This window comes from Macaca mulatta, chromosome 13 (genome assembly GCF_049350105.2).
Source record: "Macaca mulatta isolate MMU2019108-1 chromosome 13, T2T-MMU8v2.0, whole genome shotgun sequence".
NCBI classification, from domain to species: domain Eukaryota; kingdom Metazoa; phylum Chordata; class Mammalia; order Primates; family Cercopithecidae; genus Macaca; species Macaca mulatta.
The window spans coordinates 78312121-78335228 of NC_133418.1; the positions used below are offsets into that span (position 1 = coordinate 78312121).

The window sequence follows — 23108 nt, forward strand, 5'->3', positions numbered from 1 at the left end:
GGAACACAGCTAACAAGGGATGTGAAGGTTCTCTTTAAGGAGAACTACAAACCACTGCTCAAGGAAATAAGAGAGGACACAAACAAAAGGAAAAACATTCCATCCTCATGGAAAGGAAGAACTAATATCATGAAAATAGCCATACTGACCAAAGTAATTTATAGATTCAATGCATTCCCATTAAACTACCATTGACATTCTTCACAGAATTAAAAAAAAAAACCTATTTTAAATTTCATATGGAATCAAAGAAGACCCCATATAGCCAAGACAATCCTAAACAAAAAGAACCAAGCTGGAGGCATCACACTACCTGACTTCAAACTATACTACAAGGCTACAGTAACCAAAACAGCATGGTACTGGTACCAAAACAGACATATAGAGCAATGGAGCAGAGACCTCAGAAATAACATCGCACATCTACAACCATCTGATCTTTGAAAAACCTGACAAAAGCAATGGGGAAAGGATCTCCTATTCAGTAAGTGATACTGGGAAAACTGACTAGCCATATGCAGAAAACTGAAACTGAACCCCTTCCTTACACCTTAGGTAAAAATTAACTTGAGGCCGGGTGCAGTGGCTCAAGCCTGTAATCCCAGCACTTTGGGAGGCCGAGACGGGCGGATCACGAGGTCAGGAGATCGAGACCATCCTGGCTAACACGGTGAAACCCCGTCTCTACTAAAAAAAAAAAAAATACAAAAAACTAGCCGGGCGAGGTGGCGGGCGCCTGTAGTCCCAGCTACTCGGGAGGCTGAGGCAGGAGAATGGCGTGAACCCGGGAGGCGGAGCTTGCAGTGAGCTGAGATCCGGCCACTGCACTCCAGCCTGGGCGACAGAGCGAGACTCTGTCTCAAAAAAAAAAAAAAAAAAAAAAAAAATTAACTTGAGATGGATTAAAGACTTAAATGTAAAACCCGAAACCATAAAAACCCTAGAAGAAACCTAGGCAATACAATTTAGGACATAGGAATGGGCAAAGACTTCATGACAAAAATGCCAAAAGCAATTGCAATAAAAGCCAAAATTCACAAATGGTATCTAATTAAACTAAAGAGCTTCTGCACAGTGAAAGAAACTATCATCAGAGTGAACAGACAACCTACAGAATGGGAGAAAATTTTTGCAATCTACTCATCTGACAAATGCCTAATATCCAGAATTTATGAGGAACTTAAACATACTTACAATTAAAAAAAAAAAACATCAAAAAGTGGGGAAAGGATATGAACAGACATTTCTCAAAAGAAGACATTTACGTGGCCAACGAACATATGAAAAAAAGCTGAATATCACTGATCTTCAAAGAAGTGCAAATCAAAACCACAATGAGATACCATCTCATGCCAGTCAGAATGGCAATTATTAAAAAGTCAGGAAACGATAGATGCTGGTGAGGCCATAGAGAAATAGGAACACTTTTACGCTGTTGGTGGGAATGTCAATTAGTTCAACCATTGTAAGAAGATAGTGTGGCAATTCCTCAAGGATCTAGAATCAGAAATAGCATTTGACCCAGCAATCAATTACTGGGTATATACCCAAAAGATTATAAATCATTCTACTATAAAGACACATGCACACATATGTTTATTGCAGCACTATTTATAAAGCAAAGACTTGGAACCAACCCAAATGCCCATCAATGATAGATTGGATAAAGAAAATGTAGTATATACACACCATGGAATACTCTGCAGCCATAAAAAGGAATGCGATCATGTCCTTTGCAGGGACATGGATGAAGCTGGAAGCCATCATCCTCAGCAAAGTAACGCAGGAATAGAAAACCAAACACTGCATGTTCTCACTCATAAGTAGGAGTTGAACATTGAGAACACATGGACACAGGGAGGGGAATATAACACACCAGGGCCTTTTGGGGGTTGGGGGCGAGGGGAGGAAACTTAGAGGATGGGTCAATAAGTGCAGCAGACCACCACGGCACACATATCCTATGTAACAAACCTGCACGTTCTGCCATTATTCTGTTATTTATTTATTTATTTTTTTGAGTTAGAGTCTCGGTCTGTCACCCAGGCTGGAGTGCAATGGTGCAATCTTGGTGCACTGCAACCTCCGCTTCCTGAGTTCAAGCCATTCTCCTACCTCAGCCTCCTAAGTAGCTGGGACTACAGCCGCCCACCACCACGCCCAGCTAATTTTTGTATTTTTAGTAGAGATGGGGTTTTGCCATGATGGCCAGGCTGGTCTTGAACTCCTGACCTCAAATATGAGGTCACTCCTGATCTGCCTGCCTCGGCCTCCCAAAGTGCTAGGATTATAGGCATGAGCCTCTGTGCCTGGCCCTGTTTTTGTTTTTGTTTTTTAGCAGAAGTAAAGAAAAAAAAAAAAACCAATATATTATAAAAGAGCCCATGATGAGCTTGGAAGGAAGGCTTAGGGATGGGATTCCTTCATTCTCGGCTTTCTTGGAAGTGTCAGTTCCTAAACACCCTACTTTAGTGTGATTACCTGCCCATGGTTCCTCTCCCCCATTCCTCATGGGCTTGGGAGGCAGAGCTGGTGTCTGTTGTGTTCTCTGCTCTATCTCTGGTGTCTGCCCAGTGCTTGACACATAGTAGGTATTCAGTAAGTATTTTTTTTTTTTTTTGAGACAGGATCTCACTCTGTTGCCCAGGTTGGAGTGCAGTAGGCACAATCCCAGCTCACTGCAGCCTTGACCTCTCAAGCAATCCTCCCACTTCAGCCTCCCAAGTAGCTAGGACAGCTTCCCAAGTAGCTAGGCGCACACCATCATTCCTGGCTAATTAAAAAAAAAGCACAATTGTAGAGATGGGGTCCCATTATGATACCCAGGCTGGTCTTGAACTCCTGAGCTCAAGCAGTCCTCTACCTCTGCCTCCCAAAGTGTTGGAATTACAGGCATGAGCCACCTCACTCAGCCAAAAAATACTTTTTGAAAGACAGGGCTGGGCACAGTGGCTCACACCTGTAATCCCAGCACTTGGGGAGGCCAAGGCGGATGGATCACAAGGTCAGGAGATCGAATCATCCTGGCTAGCATGGTGAAACTCCGCCTCTACTAAAAATACAAAAAATTAGCCAGGCGTGGTGGTACGCGCCTGTAGTCCCAGCTACTCGGGAGGCTGAGGCAGGAGAATCGCTTGAACCCAGGAGGCGGAGGTTGCAGTGAGCCAAGATCGCACCACTGCACTCCAGTCTGGGCGACAGAGTGAGACTCTGTCTCAAAAATAAATAAATAAATAATAAAAGAAAGAAAGACAGAAGAGGGGATGCCCCACTTCCCATATACTCAATATTTAAAATCCCCCAAAGGAGTCATTACTCCTCTACATTTTCTCACCCACTTCCTGGGCCCTGTAAGTGGCCCTGTGCTCCCAGCTCTGGAAAGCCCCTTCTCCTCCTTCCTCAGTCTGCAATCTCTAAGTGTCTGGAGGCCCACGTTTGGTCCTGCTTCCCTTTTGCCTAGGGGTAGGAAGCACAACCCAGACACATCTGACCTCAGATTTGCTTACAAATCCTAGCTGGAATGAAGAGCAGTTGCTGCAGGGTCTGAGCAGGGCTCCAGGTTGACAGACACATTTTGCCCACCAAGCACTCCCTGCGGTTGCCTCCTCCATCTCATGGTGCTGTGGATTTGGCACTTCCCCAAGATGCTCACACGCTCGTGCAGGCATGGGCCCGAGAAGAAGTTCCCAGCTCACACTTCCTCTAAAGATCCTTCCCAGGCCAGGCAAGGTAGCCCATGGCCATAATCCCAGCGCCTTGGGAGGCCGAGGTGGGAGGATTGCTTGAGCCCAAGAATTTGATGTCAGCCTCAGCATAATGGTGAGACCCATTTCTAAAAATGAAATAGGCCGGGCGCGGTGGCTCAAGCCTGTAATCCCAGCACTTTGGGAGGCCGAGACGGGTGGATCACGAGGTCAGGAGATCGAGACCATCCTGGCTAACACAGTGAAACCCCGTCTCTACTAAAAAAATACAAAAAACTAGCCGGGTGAGTAGCTGTAATCCCAGCTACTCGGGAGGCTGAGGCAGGAGAATGGCGTAAACCCGGGAGGCGGAGCTTGCAGTGAGCTGAGATCCGGCCACTGCACTCCAGCCTGGGCGACAGAGTGAGACTCTGTCTCAAAAAATAAATAAATAAATAAATAAATAAATAAAAATAAAAATGAAATAAAGACCTTTCCCACACCCACGAATATACGATCACCAGTTTGGAAATGTCTGCTTCCCAAAGGTCATATGGAGAGGCTTCTGGGATGCCGGCAATGTTCTCTTGATCTGGATGGTGGTTAAAGGATATTTGCCTCGTAATACTCATTAAGCCAGACATTGCTGTTTTATGTACTTGTCTGACTGCATTTTGTATTTCGCAATTTTTTAAAAGGCAAAAAAAAAAAAAAAAAAAAAAATTCCTCCCATCCCCAAGCCTTTAATCCAACCAATCCATGTTAAAGGAGCATGTATCTGCACTCAGTCCCTGCTAGGGAAGGAGATTCTCATTTTCAAAGAAGTTTCCTAAAGGGAGCAAAAATAACTGGCAAAACAGACACTGAATCCAGCTCTGAATTGTATCTGGAAAACAGACCATGCTGTCATTTGGAGGAGGAGTCCAGAGATCAAGGAGTGGTGGGGCTTAAACTGGGCCTGAATATATGGATAGGATTTATTAAGTGGAGGGAAACATAGCCAAGACAGCAGCATAAGCCAAAGCTGTTAAGTGGGACTGAGGCTGTGTTTAGGGGGAGGCCCCTGTAGTGAAGGGTTCACGAGAGCCAAGTCTGGCTTGCAGGGCCCTTTCTGCTGTCCCCAGCACAGGCGGAGTGGATGCCACTTACAGTATCCGCCTGCTTCAGCGGTGTAGAAGTGTCTGAGCCCTCGTGCAAGAACAGACATGTGTGTTTCACATTTCTTGGTTTGTTTTGTTGTTTTGCTTAAGTCACAGGCCCATGTGGGCTCATAATCTCTATCCCAGACAGACCGGAAGTTACATCTGCCAGACACATTACATGGGCACACGTGTTCCTGCAGAGGCACTTGCTCAATCCCTGCTTTTTAACTCTGCCCCACCCTGCAGCTGCCTTCATGTGCCAGCACTAATGAGCTATTTAGAAGTGGGGGTGCAGGGAGGGGACACGAGAACTCAGGACTGCAGATTCAGGTGCAAAGGTGTGTGACAGACTGTGAGATGACTTCCACCTCATCCCATGGAATTCAGGAACTTCCCCCACCATCACAAAGGATATGGCTGGCCACCTGAGACTGTGGGCAAAGGTACCATGAAGTGTTGTGGAGAGGAGGGTCACTAACTCCAGGCAGGGCTGCTAAGTTTGTTACAAAGAGGCAAGACTAGAATATGTTTCCACTTTAGTGAGTGGAAACCTAATCATTCATAGGTATCCTGTACACACAGAACAACTGTGATGAAGAGTGAGGCCTAAATCAGAGGAGACGAGGATAATAATAGTAGTAGTAGTGGTCATGATGATAATAATAACTACCAGACATGAAGATTAACCACGCCTAGCATTGTGCTAAACATCTCACTTCTTTCATTTAATCCTTACAATAATCCAATGATGTGGCTGCTATTATTTTTATTATACAGATGAGGAAACTGAGGCCTTGAGAGGTATACTGCTTTGCCAAAGTCATACAAATGGTAAGTGCAGAATCAGGATCTGAATTCTGGCAGTCTGACTGCAGAGCCCACGCCGACGCTGTGGAAGCTGGCGATGCCCATTAGGCCCTATCTGGGCATGAAGAGGATGTCCTCCCTCATGAGCTGGAACACAGCATCCCCTGTTGTGGGTGTGGCTCTCTTAAAGACCATCTGGTGAATTTTGCTTGTGCTGGTTTCTTATTCAACAACCTTCAGATCTGGCTTCACGTGCAACTCACATAGAAGGAAAGGAGGCCATGATCCACCGACATGACAGCTGTATTTTTCATGAGTAAATTAGCAAACTGGCTGCCTGGGTCCCCAAGCATACCTGTTAAGGTGAGCCCACCCTAGAGCTAAAGGCTACCATGTGCCAACTTAACTGAGATTCTGAGTGTGCAAGGATAACCCCGGTCATGGCCCCGGGTGCCAAGGAAATCCCTTTTAGCCTCCTCTTGGCAAACTTGGCCAGCCTTCCCCAGTGACAGCCTGGCTGTTTGGATTCAAGCTGCCCGGTCAGACTGCAAGGGTCATCTGTGTGAAGAAGGAATCAACAGTGCCAGGTTCCAGTGTGCATTCCAAGTTCCACATTCTGTGTGCAGACTCCCAGCGCCAGAGCAAAGGCAGGCCCCTGGCAGGAGACTTGTAAGGCTTCACCTAGTGTATTTCTTCCTATATACACGTAACCTGGGGCTTCCTGGACCTTGTACTCTCTCTGCTTTCATTGACAGTGGTTCCTAAAGCTGGTCAGCATCAGGGTTACCCAGGGAGCCTTAAAACACACACACACACACACACACACACACACACACACTATTGACTTGTCTTATTTAGGCACAGAAAATACTTTTGCTACAGTTACAAAAATGCAGGGTTTTTTTTTAAAAAAAGTGAATCCTAAAGTAATGAATGGAGTGGATGGGCTAAATAAATTTTCTTTCTGACTTCCAATAACGTTTTGTAAGGTTGAACCCAAGGGCTCGGTCTTTGTCACAAACACTGGGTGGTTTTTCCACCAAGCTCGGTAAGTGGTACAGCTTTCTGGGATAGCATGTGTGTGTGTGTGTGTGTGTGTGTGTGTTTGTATAACAAATGTTTAAGAGTATGGTACAGTACTGTTAACTGTATGCACATTACCATACAGCAGGTCTCTAGAACTTTTTCATCTTGCATCACAAAAACTACATCCATTGAACAGAACCCCATTTCCCCTACCCCCACCCCTGGAAACTGTCATTCTATTAATATTTCCTGGTTCCATGAGTTTGACTACTTTAAATATCCCATAAGTGGAATCATGCAGTATTTAATCTTCTATGATGGGCTTATTTTACTTAGAATTATGTCCTCAAAGTCCATCTATGTTGTGACATGTGACAGGATTTTCTTCCTTTTTAAGGCTTTGTAATATTCCATTTTATGTATACGCCACATTTTCTTTATCCATCCATCAATAAGCAGGTAGATTGTTTCTACTCTTGGTTATTTTGAATAATGCTTCCCTGAACATTGGTGTGCAAACATTTCTTCAAGATTCTATTTTCAGTTCTTTTGAATAAATACCCAGAAGTGGGATTGCTGGATTATATGGTAATTCTACTTTTAACTTGTTGAATAACCCCTATACTGTGTTCCATAGCAGCTGCATCATTTTACATTCCCACCAACCCAGTGCACAGGAGTTCCAGTTTCTGCACATCCTTGCCAACACTTGTTATTTTCTTTTTCTTTCTTCTTTTTAAAAAAATAATGACCATCCTATCAGGAGTAAAGTTATATCTCATTGTACTTTTGCTTGGCATTTCCTTGATGATTGATGTTGAGCATGTGTTTTCCTATTCCTGTTGGCCTGTGTATGTTTTCTTTGGAGAAATGTCTACTCAGGTGTTTTGCCCATTTTAAAATCAAGTTTGTTGTTGTTGCTTTTGCTTTGAGTTGTAAGAGTTCCTTATGTATTCTGGATATTAACTTCTTATGAGATGTACGATTTGCAAATATTTTTCCCATTCCATTGGTTACCTTTTCACTCTGTGGATTGTTTGATTTGCTGCACAGACGCTTTTAAATGTTACACAATCTCATTTATCTATTTTTGCTTTTGTTGTCTGTGCTGTGTCATATGTAAGAAATAATCATCAAGACCAATGTTATGAAGCTTTTCCCGCATGTTTCTTTCTAGGAATTTTACTGTTTCAGGCCTTATGTTTAAGTCTTCAATCAATTTTTAGTTGATTTTTGTGTATGCTTAAAATAAGGGTCCCATTTCATTCTTTTGCATATGAACATCTAGTTTTCCCAACATCATTTATTGAAGAGACTATCCTTCCCCCATTATGTAGTCTTGGCACCCTTATTGATAATCATTTGATTGTAAATGTGGGGTTTATTTCTGGGCTCTTCATTCTTTTCTATTGGTCTATATATCTAGCTTTATGCCAGTACCATACTGTTTTAATTACTTTAACTTTGTAGTATATTTTGAAGTCAGGAAGTGTGAGACCTCTAGCTTTGTTGTTCTTTCTCAAGATTGTTTTTGGCTATTTGGGGTTCTTTGTGATTCCATATGAATTTTAGAATTCTCCCACCCTGTTTCTGCAAAAAATACCATCAGGATTTTGATAGGGATTGCACAGAATCTGTAGATCATTTTGATTAGTATGGACATTTTAACAATATTAGTTCTTCCAACATATGAACATGGGATGTCTTTCCATTTATTTGTGTTTTTAACTTCTTTAAGCAATGTTTTATAGTTTTCAGTAAACAAGTATTCTAGTTCCTTGAGGTGTGAAGTTAGGTAACTTGAGAGTTTTTTTTTTTTTTTTAATATAGATGTTACTACTATAAACATTCCTCTTAGAATTGCTTTTGCTGCATCTCATAAGCTTTGGTATGTTGTATTTTCATTTTCATTTGTTCTCAAGATATGTTCTAGTTTTCTTTTTGACTTATTCTTTAAAAAAAAATTTTTTTTAGAGACAGGGTCTCATTCTGTTGCCCAGAGTGGAGTGCAGTGGCACCTCATTAGCTTATTACAGCCTCGCACTCCCAGGTTCAAGTGATTCCTGCTTCAGCCTCCCAAAGTGTTGGGACTATAGACATGAGCCACTGTACGTGGTCTGACTTACTCTTTAACCCTTGGTTGTTCAAAGATGTGTTGTTTGATTACCACATATGTGTGAGTTTTCTAATTTTCCTTTGGCTATTGATTTCCAGTTTCATTCTATACAGTTGGAAAAGATACCTGGTGTGATTTCAATCTTCTTAAATTTATTGAGATTTGTTTTATAACCTAACATGTGATCTGTCCTAAAGACTGTTCTATGTGCACTTGAGAAGAATGTGTATTGTGCTGCTGTTGGGTGGAATGCTCTGCATATATGTCTTTAAGGTCCATTTGGTCTATGATGTTGTTCAAGTTCTCTGTTTCTTTACTGATTTTCTGTCTGGATATTCTCTCCATTTTGACAATAGGGTATTGAAATCTCCTACTATTATTGCTGTCTATTTCTTCCTTTGGTTCTGGCAATGCTTGCTTCATATATTTGGGTGCTCCAATGTTGGATACATATATAAATGTTCTATCTTCCAGGTGAATTGACCCTTTTATCATTATATAATGTCTTTGTCTCTTATGACAGTTCTTGACTTAAGGTCTATTTTGTCTGATATAAGTATGGGCACCCCTGCCCTCTCTTGTTACTTTTGCATGGAATATATTTTTCCATCTTTCACCTTCAGCCTGTGTGTGTCCTTAATTTCTTTTTTTTTCTTGAGATGGAGTCTCACTCTGTCGCCCAGGCTAGAGTGCAGTGGCACGATCTTGGCTCACTGCAAGCTCTGCCTCCCCGGTTCACACCATTCTCCTGCCTCAGCCTCCTGAGTAGCTGGGACTACAGGCGCCCACCACCATGCCTGGCTAATTGTTTTGTATTTTTAGTGTTAGTCAGGATGGTCTTGATCTCCTGACCTCATGATCTGTCCACCTTGGCCTCCCAAAGTGCTGGGATTACAGGCGTGAGCCACCATGCCCGGTCTGTCTGTCCTTAATTTCTAAAATTAGTCTCTTGTAGACAGCGAATAGTAAGCTCTTGTTTATTTTGTTAATCCATTCAGCCACTCTATATATTTTGATTGGAACATTTAATCCATTTATATTTAAAGTAATTACTGATAGAGAAAGACTGACTGTTGCCATTTGTTAACTGTTTTTTTGTCTCGTGGCTTTTTGACTCTCTTTTCCTCTCTTGCTATCTTCCTTGTGTTTGACTCTCCCACACCTGTCCCCAACCCCCAGTGGCAACATACTTCAATTCTTTTCACATTTTATTTTGTGTAACTTCCATAAGTATTTTCTTTATGGTAGCTGTGGGCTAACATGAAACATGTTATAATTTTAACCGTCTATTTTAAGCTGATGAATTAACTTCAGTCACAAGCAAAAACTCTTTTTTTACCCCCCCAACATTGTTATTGATACAACAAATTACATCTTTTTATATTATGTATCCATTAACAAATTTTTATAGTTATATTTACTTTTTATAGTTTTGCCTTTTAACTTTTTTTAACAAAAAAGTATTAATTAATTAATTTTGCCTTTTTAAAATTTTATTTTTATGAATGGTAACTATTGCCAGTGCTATAGCTATCTAATAAGAGCATTTTACATTTAATATGAGTCACATGAAAGGCCTATATCTATTTTACAAAAAAATTAATTATGAATAGCTATTTGATACAGCTTTAGCTCAAGCTAAGAAAACAGCATTCTTTTTTTTTTTAATTATACTTTAAGTTCTAGAGTACATGTGCACAACATGCAGGTTTGTTACATATGTATACAGGTGCCATGTTGGTGTGCTGCACCCATTAACTTGTCATTTACATTAGGTATATCTCCTAATGCTATCCCTCCCTTCTCCCCCCTCCCCACAATAGGCCCCAGTGTGTGATGTTCTCCTTCCTGTGTCCAAGTGATCTCATTGTTCAATTCCCACCTATGAGTGAGAACATGTGGTGTTTGGTTTTCTTGCGATAGTTTGCTGAGAATGATGGTTTCCAGCTACATCCATGTCCCTACAAAGGACACAAAGTCATCCTTTATATGGCTGCATAGTATTCCATGGTGTATATGTGCTACATTTTCTTAATCCAGTCTGTCACTGATGGACATTTGGGTTGATTCCAAGTCTTTGCTATTGTGAATAGTGCCGCAATAAACATACATGTGCATGTGTCCTTATAGCAGCATGATTTATAATCCTTTGGTATATACCCAGTAATGGGATGGCTGGGTCAAATGGTATTTCTAGTTCTAGATCCTCAAGGAATCGCCACACTGTTTTCCACAATGGTTGAACTAGTTTACAGTCCCAACAACAGTGTAAAAGTGTTCCTATTTCTCCACATCCTCTCCAGCACCTGTTGCTTCCTGACTTTTTAATGATTGCCATTCTAACTGGTGTGAGATGGTATCTCGTTGTGGTTTTGATTTGCATTTCTCTGATGGTGAGTGATGATGAGCATTTTTTCATGTGTCTGTTGGCTGTATAAATGTCTTCTTTTGAGAAGTGTCTGTTCATATCCTTTGCCCAATTTTTGATGGGGTTGTTTTTTTCTTGTAAATTTGTTTGAGTTCTTTGTAGGTTCTGGATATTAGCCCTTTGTCAGATGAGTAGATTGCAAAAATTTTCTCCCATTCTGTAGGTTGCCTGTTCATTCTGATGGTAGTTTCTTTTGCTGTGCAGAAGCTCTTTGTTTAATTAGATCCCATTTTTCAATTTTGGCTTTTGTTGCTGTTGCTTTTGGTGTTTTAGACATGAAGTCCTTGCCCATGCCTGTATCCTGAATGGTATTACCTAGGTTTTCTTCTAGGGTTATTATGGTTTTAGGTCTAACATTTAAGTCTCTAATCCATCTTGAATTAATTTTCATATGAGGAGTAAGGAAAAGATCCAGTTTCAGCTTTCTACTTATGGCTAGCCAATTTTCCCAGCACCATTTGTTAAATAGGGAATCCTTTCCCCATTTCTTGTTTTTGTCAGGTTTGTCAAAGATCAGATGGTTGTAGATGTGTGGTATTATTTCTGAGGGCTCTGTTCTGTTCCATTGGTCTATATCTCTGTTTTGGTACCAGTACCATGCTGTTTTGGTTACTATAGCCTTGTAGTACAGTTTGAAGTCAGGTAGCGTGATGCCTCCAGCTTTGTTCTTTTGGCTTAGGATTGTCTTGGCAATGCAGGCTCTTTTTTGGTTCCATATGAACTTTAAAGTATTTTTTTCCAATTCTATGAAGAAAGTCATTGGTAGCTTGATGGGGATGGCATTGAATCTATAAATTACCTTGGGCAGTATGGCCATTTTCACAATATTGATTCTTCCTATCCACGAGCATGGTATATTCTTCCATTTATTTGTGTCCTCTTTTATTTCACTGAGCAGTGGTTTGTAGTTCTCCTTGAAGAGGTCCTTCTCATCCCTTGTAAGTTGGATTCCTAGGTATTTTATTATCTTTGAAGCAATTGTGAATGGGAGTTCACTCATGATTTGGCTCTCTGTCTGTTATTGGTGTATAAGAATGCTTGTGATTTTTGCACATTGATTTTGTATCCTGAGACTTTGCTGAAGTTGCTTATCAGCTTAAGGAGATTTTGGGCTGAGATGATGGGGTTTTCTAAATATACAATCATGTCATCTGCAAATAGGGACAATTTGACTTCTTCTTTTCCTAATTGAATACGCCCTAGCCAGAACTTCCAACACTATCTATGTTGAATAGGAGTGGTGAGAGAGGGCATCCCTGTCTTGTGCCAGTTTTCAAAGGGAATGCTTCTAGTTTTTTCGCATTCAGTATGATGTTGGCTGTGGGTTTGTCATAAATAGCTCTTATTATTTTGAGATACGTTCCATCAATACCGAATTTATTGAGAGTTTTTAGCATGAAGGGCTGTTGAATTTTGTCAACGGCCTTTTCTGGATCTATTGATATAATCATGTCGTTTTTGTCTTTGGTTCTGTTTATATGCTGGATTACATTTATTGATTTGTATATGTTGAACCAGCCTTGCATCCCAGGGATGAAGCCCACTTGATCATGGTAGATAAGCTTTTTGATCTTCTGCTGGATTTGGTTTGCCAGTATTTTATTGAGGATTTTTGCATCAATGTTCATCAGGGATGTTGTTCTAAAATTCTCTTTTTTTGTTGTGTCTCTGCCAGGCTTTGGTATCAGGATGATGTTGGCCTCATAAAATGAGTTAGGGAGGATTCCGTCTTTTTCTATTGATTGGAATAGTTTCAGAAGGAATGGTACCAGCTCCTCCTTGTACCTCTGGTAGAATTTGGCTGTGAATCTGGCTGGTTCTGGGCTTCTTTTGGTTGGTAGGCTATTGATTATTGCCTCAATTTCAGAGCCTGCTATTGGTCTATTCAGGGATTCAACTTTTTCCTGGTTTAGTCTTGGGAGAGTGTGTATGTCCAGGAATTTATCCATTTCTTCTAGGTTTTCTAGTTTATTTGCGTAGAGGTGTTTATAGTATTCTCTGATGGTAGTTTGTATTTCTGTGGGGTCAGTGGTGATATTCCCTTTATCATTTTTTATTGCGTCTATTTGATTCCTCTCTCTTTTCTTCTTTATTAGTCTTGCTAGCGGTTTATCAATTTTGTTGATCTTTTAAAAAAACCAGCTCCTGGATTCATTGATTTTTTAAGGGTTTTTTGTGTCTCTATCTCCTTCAGATCTGCTCTGATCTTAGTTATTTCTTGCCTTCTGCTGACTTTTGAATGTGTTTGCTCTTGCTTCTCTAGTTCTTTTAATTGTCAATTTTAGATCTTTCCTGCTTTCTCTTGTGGGCATTTAGTGCTATAAATTTCCCTCTACACACTGCTTTAAATGTGTCCCAGAGATTCTGGTATGTTGTATCTTTGTTCTCATTGGTTTCAAAGAACATTTTTATTTCTGCCTTCATTTCGTTATGTACCCAGTAGTCATTCAGGGTCAGGTTGTTCAGTTTCCATGTAGTTGAGTGGTTTTGATTGAGTTTCTTAGTCCTGAGTTCTAGTTTGATTGCACTGTGGTCTGAGAGACAGTTTGTTATAATTCATGTTCTTTTGCTTTTGCTGAGGAGTGCTTTACTTCCAACTATGTGGTCAATTTTGGAATAAGTGTGATGTGGTGCTGAGAATAATGTATGTTCTGTTGATTTGAGGTGGAGAGTTCTGTAGATGTCTATTAGGTCCACTTGGTACAGAGTTGAGTTCAATTCCTGGATATCCTTGTTAACTTTCTGTCTCATTGATCTGTCTAATGTTGACAGTGGAGTGTTAAAGTTTCCCGTTGTTATTGTATGGGAGTCTAAGTCTCTTTGTAAGTCTCTAAGGACTTGCTTTATGAATCTGGGTGCTCCTGTATTGGGTGCATATATATTTAGGATAGTTAGCTCTTCTTGTTGAATTGATCCCTTTACCATTATGTAATGGCCTTCTTTGTCTCTTTTGATCTTTGTTGGTTTAAAGTCTGTTTTATCAGAGACTAGGATTGCAACCCCTGCCTTTTTTTTGTTTTCCATTTGCTTGGTAGATCTTCCTCCATCCCTTTATTTTGAGCCTATGTGTGTCTCTGCACGTGAGATGGGTCTTCTGAATACAGCAAACTGATGGGTCTTGACTTTTTATCCAGTTTGCCAGTCTTTGTTTTTTAATTGGACCATTTAGTCCATTTACATTTAAGGTTAATATTGTTATGTGTGAATTTGATCCTGTCATTATGATATTAGCTGGTTGTTTTGCTTGTTAGTTGATGCAGTTTCTTCCTAGCATTGACGGTCTTTACATTTTGGCATATTTTTGCAATGGCTGGTACCAGTTGTTCCTTTCCATGTTTAGTGCTTCCTTCAGGATCTCTTGTAGGGCAGGCCTGGTGGTGACAAAATCTCTCAGCATTTGCTTGTCTGTAAAGAATTTTATTTCTCCTTCACTTATGAAACTTAGTTTGGCTGGATATGCTATTCTGGGTTGAAAATTCTCTTCTTTAAGAATGTTGAATATTGGCCTCCACTCTCTTCTGGCTTGTAGAGTTTCTGCCGAGAGATCTGCTGTTAGTCTAAAGGGCTTCCCTTTGTGGGTAACCTGACCTTTCTCTCTGACTGCCCTTAACATTTTTTCCTTCATTTCAACTTTGGTGAATCTGACAATTATGTGTCTTGGAGTTGCTCTTCTCAGGGAGTATATTTGTGGTGTTCTCTGTGTTTCCTGAATTTGAATGTTGGCCTGCCTTGCTAGGTTGGGGAAGTTCTCCTGGATAATATCCTGCAGAGTGTTTTCCAACTTGGTTCCATTCTCCCCGTCACGTTCAGGCACACCAATCAGACGTAGATTTAGTCTTTTCACATAATCCCATATTTCTTGGAGGCTTTGTTCATTTCTTTTTACTCTTTTTTCTCTAAACTTCTCTTCTCAGTTCATTTCATTCATTTGATCTTCAGTCATTGATACTCTTTCTTCCAGTTGATCGAGTTGGTTACTGAAGCTTGTGCATTTGTCACGTAGTTCTTGTGTCATGGTTTTCATCTCTATCAGTTCATTTATGGACTTTTCTGCATTGGTTTTTCTTGTTATCCATTCTTCCATTCTTTTTTCAAGGTTTTTAGTTTCTTTGCACTGGGTACGTAGTTCCTCCTTTAGCTCTGAGAAGTTTGATTGACTGAAGCCTTCTTCGCTCAGCTCGTCAAAGTCATTTTGTGTCTAGCTTTGTTCCCTTGCTGGTGATGAGCTGCGTTCTTTTGGAGGGGGAGATGCACTCTCATTTTTTGAATTTGCAGCTTTTCTGCACTGCTTTTCCCCCATCTTTGTGGTTTTATCTGCCTTTGGTCTTTGATGATGGTGACTTACTGATGGGGTTTTGGTGTGGGTGTCATTTCTGTTTGTTAGTTTTCCTTCTAACAGTCAGGACCCTCAGATGCAGGTCTGTTGGAGTTTGCTTGAGGTCCACTCCAGACCCTGTTTGCCTGGGTATCAGCAGCAGAGGCTTCAGAAGATAGAATATTGCTGACAGCAAGTGCTGCTGTCTGATTCTTGCTCTGGAAGCTTTGTCTCAGAGGTGTACCCAGCCATGTGAGGTGTGAGGTGTCAGTCTGCACCTAGTGGGGGATGTCTCCCAGTTAGGCTACTCAGGGGTCAGGGACCCACTTGAGCAGGCAGTCTGTCCTTTCTCAGATCTAAACCTCTGTGCTGGGAGAACCACTGCTCTCTTCAAAGCTGTCAGACAGGGACATTTACATCTAAAGAGGTTTCTGCTGCTTTTTGTTTAGCTATGCCCTGTCCCCAGAGGTGGAGTCTACTGAGGCAGGCAGGCCTCCTTGAGCTGTGGTGGGCTCCACCCAATTCGGGCTTCCCAGTGGCTTTGTTTACCTACTTAAGCCTCAGCAATGGCAGGTGCCCCTCCCCCAGCCTTGCTGCCACCTTGCAGTTAGATCTCAGACTGCTGTGATAGCAATGAGGGAGGCTCCGTGGGCGTAGGACCCTCCGGGCCAGCCATGGGATATAATCTCCTGGTGTGCTGTTTGCTAAGACCCTTGGTAAAGCACAGTATTGGGGGGGAGTTACCCGATTTTCCAGGTGTTGTGTATCTCAGTTTCCCTTGGCTAGGAAAAGGAATTCCCTTCCCCGTTGTGCTTCCCAGGTGAGGCAATGCTTCGCCCTGCTTCAGCTCTCGCTGGTTGGGCTGCACCCATTGACTAGCACCAACTGTCCGACACACCCCAGTGAGATGAACCCAGTACCTCAGTTGAAAATGCAGAAATCACCCGTCTTCTGTGTCACTCACACTGGGAGCTGGAGGCTGGAGCTGTTCCTATTCGGCCATCTTGGGCGCCCCCCAACCTTTTAACTTCTATACCAGAATTAAAAGTGATTTACATACCACCATTACAGTATTACAGTGTTCTGTATTTGCCAGTATCTTTATCTTTACTAGTGAGCTTTATACTTTCATATGCTGTCTAGTGGCCTTTCATTTGAAATAGAAGGGTTCCCTTTAGTATATCTTGTAAGGTAGGTCTAGTGGTGATGAACTTCCTCAGCTTTTGTTTATCTAGCAACATCTTTAGTTTTCTTTCATTTTCGAAGGACAGTTTTTCCAAATATAGTATTATTGATTAGCAGGGGTTTTTTTTCCATCCCTTTGAATATATCATCTTACTCTTTCCTGTACTACAAGATATCTACTGAGAAATCCACTGGTAGTCTTATGGAAGCTCCCTTATATGTGATGAGACTCTTTTCTCTTTCTGCTTTCAAAATTATCTCTGTCTTTGACTTTTGACAATTTGATTATAATGTGTCTTGATAAGGACTTTTTTGGGTTTATCTTAGTTCAAGTCCATTAGACTTCTTGAATGTGGATAGACATTTCCTTCTCCAGATTTGAGAAGTTTTTGGCCATTATTTCTTTAAAAACTTTCTATCCTTTTTTCCCAGACTTCTTTTGAGACTCCCATAATGCATATATTGGTCTGCTTGATGGCGTCCCATAAGTCTCTTAGGCTTTCTTTTCTCTCTGTTATTCTTTTTTTTTTTTTTTTTTTTGCTCCTTTGACTGGATAATTTCAAATGTTGTATCTTCAAGCTCACTGATCTTTTCCTGTTGAACTCCTCTAGTGAGTTTTTTCAGTTCAGTTATTGTATTCTTCAGCTCCAAAATTTGTTTGGTTCTTTTTCATATTTTCTATATCTTTTTTGATATTCTCATTTTGTTCATACATCCTTTTCCTGGGCTTGTTGAGCATCCCAGGAGCCTTTCAAAGATATGGATTCCCAGACCTTACTGGCAGAGATTCTGATTCAGTAGGTATAGTGTTGGGGCCTTAAAAGCTATATTTTCTTTTTCTTTTTATTTATTTTTTTATTTTTTGAGACAGAATCTCATTCTTGTCGCCCAGGCTGGACTGCAATAGCGCAAGCTCAGCTCACTGGAACCTCCACCTCCCAGGTTCAAGTGATTCTCCTGCCTCAGCTCCCTGAATAGCCGGGATTACAGGCAGCCACCACCACGCCCAGCTAATTTTTGTATTTTTAGTAGAGATGGGATTTCACCATGTTGGCCAGGTTGGTCTTGAACTATTGGCCTCAGGTGATCCACCCAGCTCGGCCTCCCAAAGTGCTGGGATTACAGGCGTGAGTCACCACGCTAAAAGCTATGTTTCTTAAAGATCCTCCAAGTGGTTCAGATATACATCCAGGTTTGGAAATCACTTCCAGTAAAAAGACCACCTTCAATCTCTCCCCCTTCCCTTATATGAGCTCTAGGGAAGTGGGGAGGTCTAGACTTATATAAAGTATATAAAGTTTTGTTTTGTTTTGTTTTTTGAAATGGAGTCTTGCTCTGTCACCAGGCTGGAGTGCAGTGGTGCGATCTCAGCTCACTGCAACCTCTGCCTCTTGAGTTCAAGTGATTCCCCTCCCTTAGCCTCCTGAGTAGCTGGGACTACAGGCACATGCCACCATGCCTGGCTAATTTTTTTGTATTTTAGTAGAGATGTGGTTTCACCATGTTGGCCAGGATGGTCTCTATCTCCTGGCTTCATGATCCACCTGCCTTGGCCTCCCAAAGTGCTGGGATCACAGGCATGAGCCACTGTTCTCAGCCATGAAGTTTTTAAATATAAGCTTCTGGGAAGTGAATAGATAGTGGATAGAATATGCAGACAGAAAATCAGTAAAGAACAGAGAAATTGAACAACACTATAGACCAAATGGACTTACAGACATGTATGCAGAACATTCCACCCAACAGCAGCACAATACACATTCTCCTCAAGTGCACATGGAACATTCTTTAGGATGGATCTCATGCTAGGTTACAAAGCAAATCTCATCTCTCCAAGGCGCCATTTTCTGCTTAGTAGTATTCCTTTTCTCTGTATCATTTGAAGGTTCTTACAACCCTCCTACCTCCAGGCAGCCTTTCTGGATTAAATCCTGGCTGACCACGAGTTTCTTAAGACTTTCCCCAACCCTTCTGACCCCAAAATGTGGATATGCTTTCCATTTATGTATTAATTTGGTATTTCCATTCTGTTGACTTGCTATCTGAGTCTCAGGCCGGTGCTCCATAGAGAGCTTCTGGACTAGGTCTGCCCTAACTGCCTCATTATTATTTGATGACAATGATAGTGAGTGTAGCAGGGATGGAATTCTGGAGACCCAGGTTCAAGTCTCTGTTCTTCTAGAGTATAAACTTGGATGAATTGTGTTCCCTCTCTGAACCTCAGTTTCCTCATCTGTGAAGTGAGGGGTCTCCTATATATATGTCTCCTATATATATGTATATAGGAATACATATATGTATTCCTATATATACAGTCTCTGCAATCCTCCTCTAAAGCCTCTGACTTTCTCTTTCGTCCTCTTGTTCACTGGTATAGCTGAGAAAGTGGAATTCCAGAGACACTCCTGAAATTGTCCTAAGTTAAAGGAGCCAGTGTGCTAGCTCCCTCTCTGCCATCGCCTCTGAGAGCACCCATGGCCCTGAGTGATGTCGATGTGAAAAAGCAGATTAAGCACATGATGGCTTTCATTGAGCAGGAAGCCAATGAGAAAGCAGAGGAAATCGATGCCAAGGCTGAGGAAGAGTTTAACATTGAGAAAGGACGCCTTGTGCAAACCCAACGACTGAAGATTATGGAGTATTACGAGAAAAAGGAGAAGCAGATAGAGCAGCAGAAGAAAATCCAGATGTCCACCATGAGGAATCAGGCAAGGCTGAAAGTCCTGAGAGCCCGAGATGACCTCATCTCGGATTTGCTCAGTGAGGCGAAGCTGAGACTCAGCCGGATTGTGGAGAACCCAGAGGTCTACCAGGGGCTTCTGGATAAACTGGTGCTCCAGGGTCTGCTCCGACTGCTGGAACCTGTGATGATTGTGCGCTGCCGGCCACAGGACCTCCTCCTGGTGGAGGCTGCTGTGCAAAAAGCCATCCCCGAATACATGACAATTTCCCAAAAACATGTGGAGGTCCAGATTGATCAAGAGGCATACCTGGCTGTGAATGCAGCTGGAGGTGTGGAGGTCTACAGTGGCAATCAGAGAATAAAGGTTTCAAATACCTTGGAAAGCCGACTGGATCTCTCAGCGAAGGAAAAGATGCCAGAAATACGAATGGCCTTGTTTGGTGCTAACGCCAACAGAAAGTTCTTTATATAAGCCTCTGGGAAGTGAAGCTAGTGTTGAACCACTAAACCACGAAAGTTTAAGTTTTGGGGGGAAAAGAAACTAGTAGTGTTTCCTCCTCTTTGATGCTCTGATAGTGTTCTGTTTTTCTTCATGAAATACCCCTTGGATGGCTAAAGTGTTAACTTTGAAATAAAGCCCAAATTAATGCTCAGAATTCAAATTCCAATTCATCCATCCATGCCACAGCTTCTGGTCCATTCTGCAGTCTGGGATGAAGGAAGTGATGACATCTGCTCTTCAGCTTGGCCTCAGGTGGTGAATGTGTGAGATGTGAATAGTGTTCTTGGCCTGTGGATCTGGGTGCTCTAGTTTAATATGCATATGAAGTGTGTTTTTCTTCCTTTGTTTCAGCTTCAGTACCCAAACTGATGTTATTTAATGAGGTCTAGAGGTTTTCCTCACATGTCCAGAATCAACTTAATGGGCATCCAACCAGCACAGTCACACAGGGACCCATGCTCCGAAGGGCCCAGCATCTGGGGTTTAGTGATCTGTATTTGCTGCCCTGAAATTCCGAATTTCATCTTTGAATGTGTGTTTTGTAAGTGACATTGATGGAACATTGGGGCATGTGCCAGGGGTTTGGAGCCTTGGCTCACGCATGGTACTGACTCCCAAAGTCTACCTACCTTCTTTGGATGGGTTGTTGGCTAACCATTTCCCAGTCCTCTGGTGCCCTGAAGCCCAGCCTTCCTCCACCTCACCCAGTGAGCATTGCTTCCCTCTGCCCCTGGCGGGGGCCTGGTGTACATGCAGGGAGGGTCAGAATGGGGTTTCATGCTCTGTGGAGTTTCAGGGCCAGAAATCCCTGCCCAAGGCTGGCAGCTCCGTGGCATGTTCAGTAGACAACTTGGGGGAAGGGGTGAGTCTCTTACCCACCAGATACTGAGCCCGTCCTGGTGTAGAGGTTTAAAGACCCTAGGAGTTCCTGTCCGCTATAGGGCAGCCTGCCCACTGGAAGGAGAGATGCCAGCTCAGCTTCCCTGATCCTCGCCCAGGCCTGCACTTGTGGCTAGTGGGAAGGGGGACCCAACCACTGCCAAACTTGCCGCACCAGAGTCTTAGGGCAGGACCCTCAGGAGCTTGTAAATATCTGCACTTGGCCTGTAAAGTATCCCTGTGCCTGGCAGCGTCCTCCCTTGGACAGTTCAGTGCCTAGGGGAACTTGGATGCATCTTTTCTGGCCAGTGTGAGGCACTTTCTGGGAGGAGCCAAGAAATACAGATTATATAACTTTTGTGACTTGGCATGTAGGCATTGCACAATAGAAAAGTAAATGGTAGAATTCATGCTAATAATTTAAACTTTAAATGGTAGAATTCATGCTAATAATTTAAATTTTCTTCACTTAAAAAGACATTAAATAGCAAATAAACACTATGAAAAGTCAAGAAGAGACTACAGAAGAAAGAAAAAAGCTTTATACTTTAGTGCCGTTCATGGCACTTCTTTCCTGCTTTTTGAACAAAGAATCTTACCTTTTCTTTCTTTTTCTTCTTTCTTCGTCCTTCTTCCTTTTTCCTTCTTCCTTCTTTCTTCTTCTTCTTTCTTCCTTTCTTCTTCTTCTGTCTTCTTCTCCTTCTCCTTCTCTTTCTCCTTCTTCTTCTTTTTTGAGATGGAGTTTCTCTCCTGTTGCCCAGGCTAGAGTGCAATGGCACAATAGTGGCTCACTGCAAACTCCGCCTCTTGGGTTCAAGTGATTCTCCTGCCTCAGCCTTACAGGCTCATGCCACTATACCCGGCTAATTTTGTATTTTCAATAGACACGGGGTTTCACTATATTGGCCAGGCTGGTCTCGAACTCCTGACCTCAGGTGATCCACCCGCCTCGCCTCCCAAAGTGTGGAATTACAGGCGTAAGCCACCGTGCCTAGCCAGATCTCACATTTTCATTTTGCACTGGGCTCTGCAGATTACATAGCGGGTTCTGCATACGTAGGTGTGATTTAAGGCCTAGTCCATACCTGATGTTGCTTTATTTATTAAAATAGAATTTTTTTGAAGAAAAAAAATCCCAAGATGCTCTGCTGAGGGCAAAGGTTGGCCTGTGTGGTTAGGACTCTGCAAGGAACAGAAACTTCATGAAACTCAAACACAAAGTAAGGGACAGGCTACGAGTACGTGGGGTGTCTCACAGAACCCAGAACGGGAATCCTTTGTGATCTCAGGAGAGGGCTGGAACTGGGACTCAGAAAGCCATCTGAAATCCTTTATGTGGCCATTTTTCTTTCTTTAAGGAGTGACTTTCTCTGTTGCCCAGTTTAAATGGTAGAGTATGCATGCCCCACCATTCCAAAGTTGACATGTTATAGTTCCAGAAACAAACTTGCTTCTCTTGAAGTCCATTCCACTTTCCCAGAGGGAATCTATTTGGCCAAACTGGGGTCAGGTGTCTATCTATGGTCCAGTTGGTGTCTGGGGCAGTTCCCAGAGAAAGAAGGGTCTTTGTCAGCTGGACAGACTCCCCACAGGGTGTCTTCTCTGTGGGCCCTTTTGAGTTTCAAATTTAGTCATTCAATGAGAATTTTTTTTTTTTTTTTTTTTTAGATGGAGTCTAGCTCTGTCGCCCAGGCTGTAGTGTAATGCCGCAATCTTGGCTCACTGCAACCTCCGCCTTCTGGGTTCAAGCGATTCTTCTGCCTCAGCCTCCCAAGTAGCTGGGACTGCAGGCGTGTGCCACCACACCTGGCTAATTTTTATATTTTTAGTAGAGATGGGGTTTTACCATATTGGTCAGGCTGGTCTCGAACTCGTGACCTCATGATCTGTCCGCCTCGGCCTCCCAAAGTGCTGGGATTACAGATGCGAGCCACTGCACCCGGCCTCAGTGAACATTTTCTAAATGCCAGTGATGAGCCAGGCACTGTGCTGGGTGCTGGGCTGCAAAGAAGAATATGATCTGGTTCTGTTCTTTAAGGAGTCATAGACACATAAACAGATGATGATCATGATAATGATACAATGTGGCAAGTGCCAGCCTAGTGGTGATGTGAAACCCTGTGGGAAGACGGTGGCAGGAAGGGAGGGTAACAGAAGGGTTCCTGGGTGCTGGCAGTTGAGCTGGGGAAAGCCCTCCAGGCAAAAGAAGGAGAGCATGTGCCAAGGCCCTGAGGTGTGAAAATGCAGGGCACATTAGAGGAGCTTTGTGTAGTTTGGGGTGATGGAATGTGAGGGGTGAGGAGGAAGAGACCATGGATGAAGGTGGAAAGATGGGCCTCAT

The 23108-nt window shown here is 42.4% G+C and overlaps 1 protein-coding gene across 1 annotated transcript; it reads left to right on the plus strand.

Moving 5' to 3' along the window:
* The first annotated feature begins 6027 nt into the window (after positions 1–6027).
* ATP6V1E2 (ATPase H+ transporting V1 subunit E2) lies at positions 6028–20042 on the plus strand. The gene is given in 2 exon segments (NM_001194583.2): positions 6028–6301; positions 19081–20042. A coding segment is annotated over 1 exon segment (681 nt). The 5' UTR covers positions 6028–6301; positions 19081–19177; the 3' UTR covers positions 19859–20042.
* The last annotated feature ends 3066 nt before the right edge of the window (positions 20043–23108 follow it).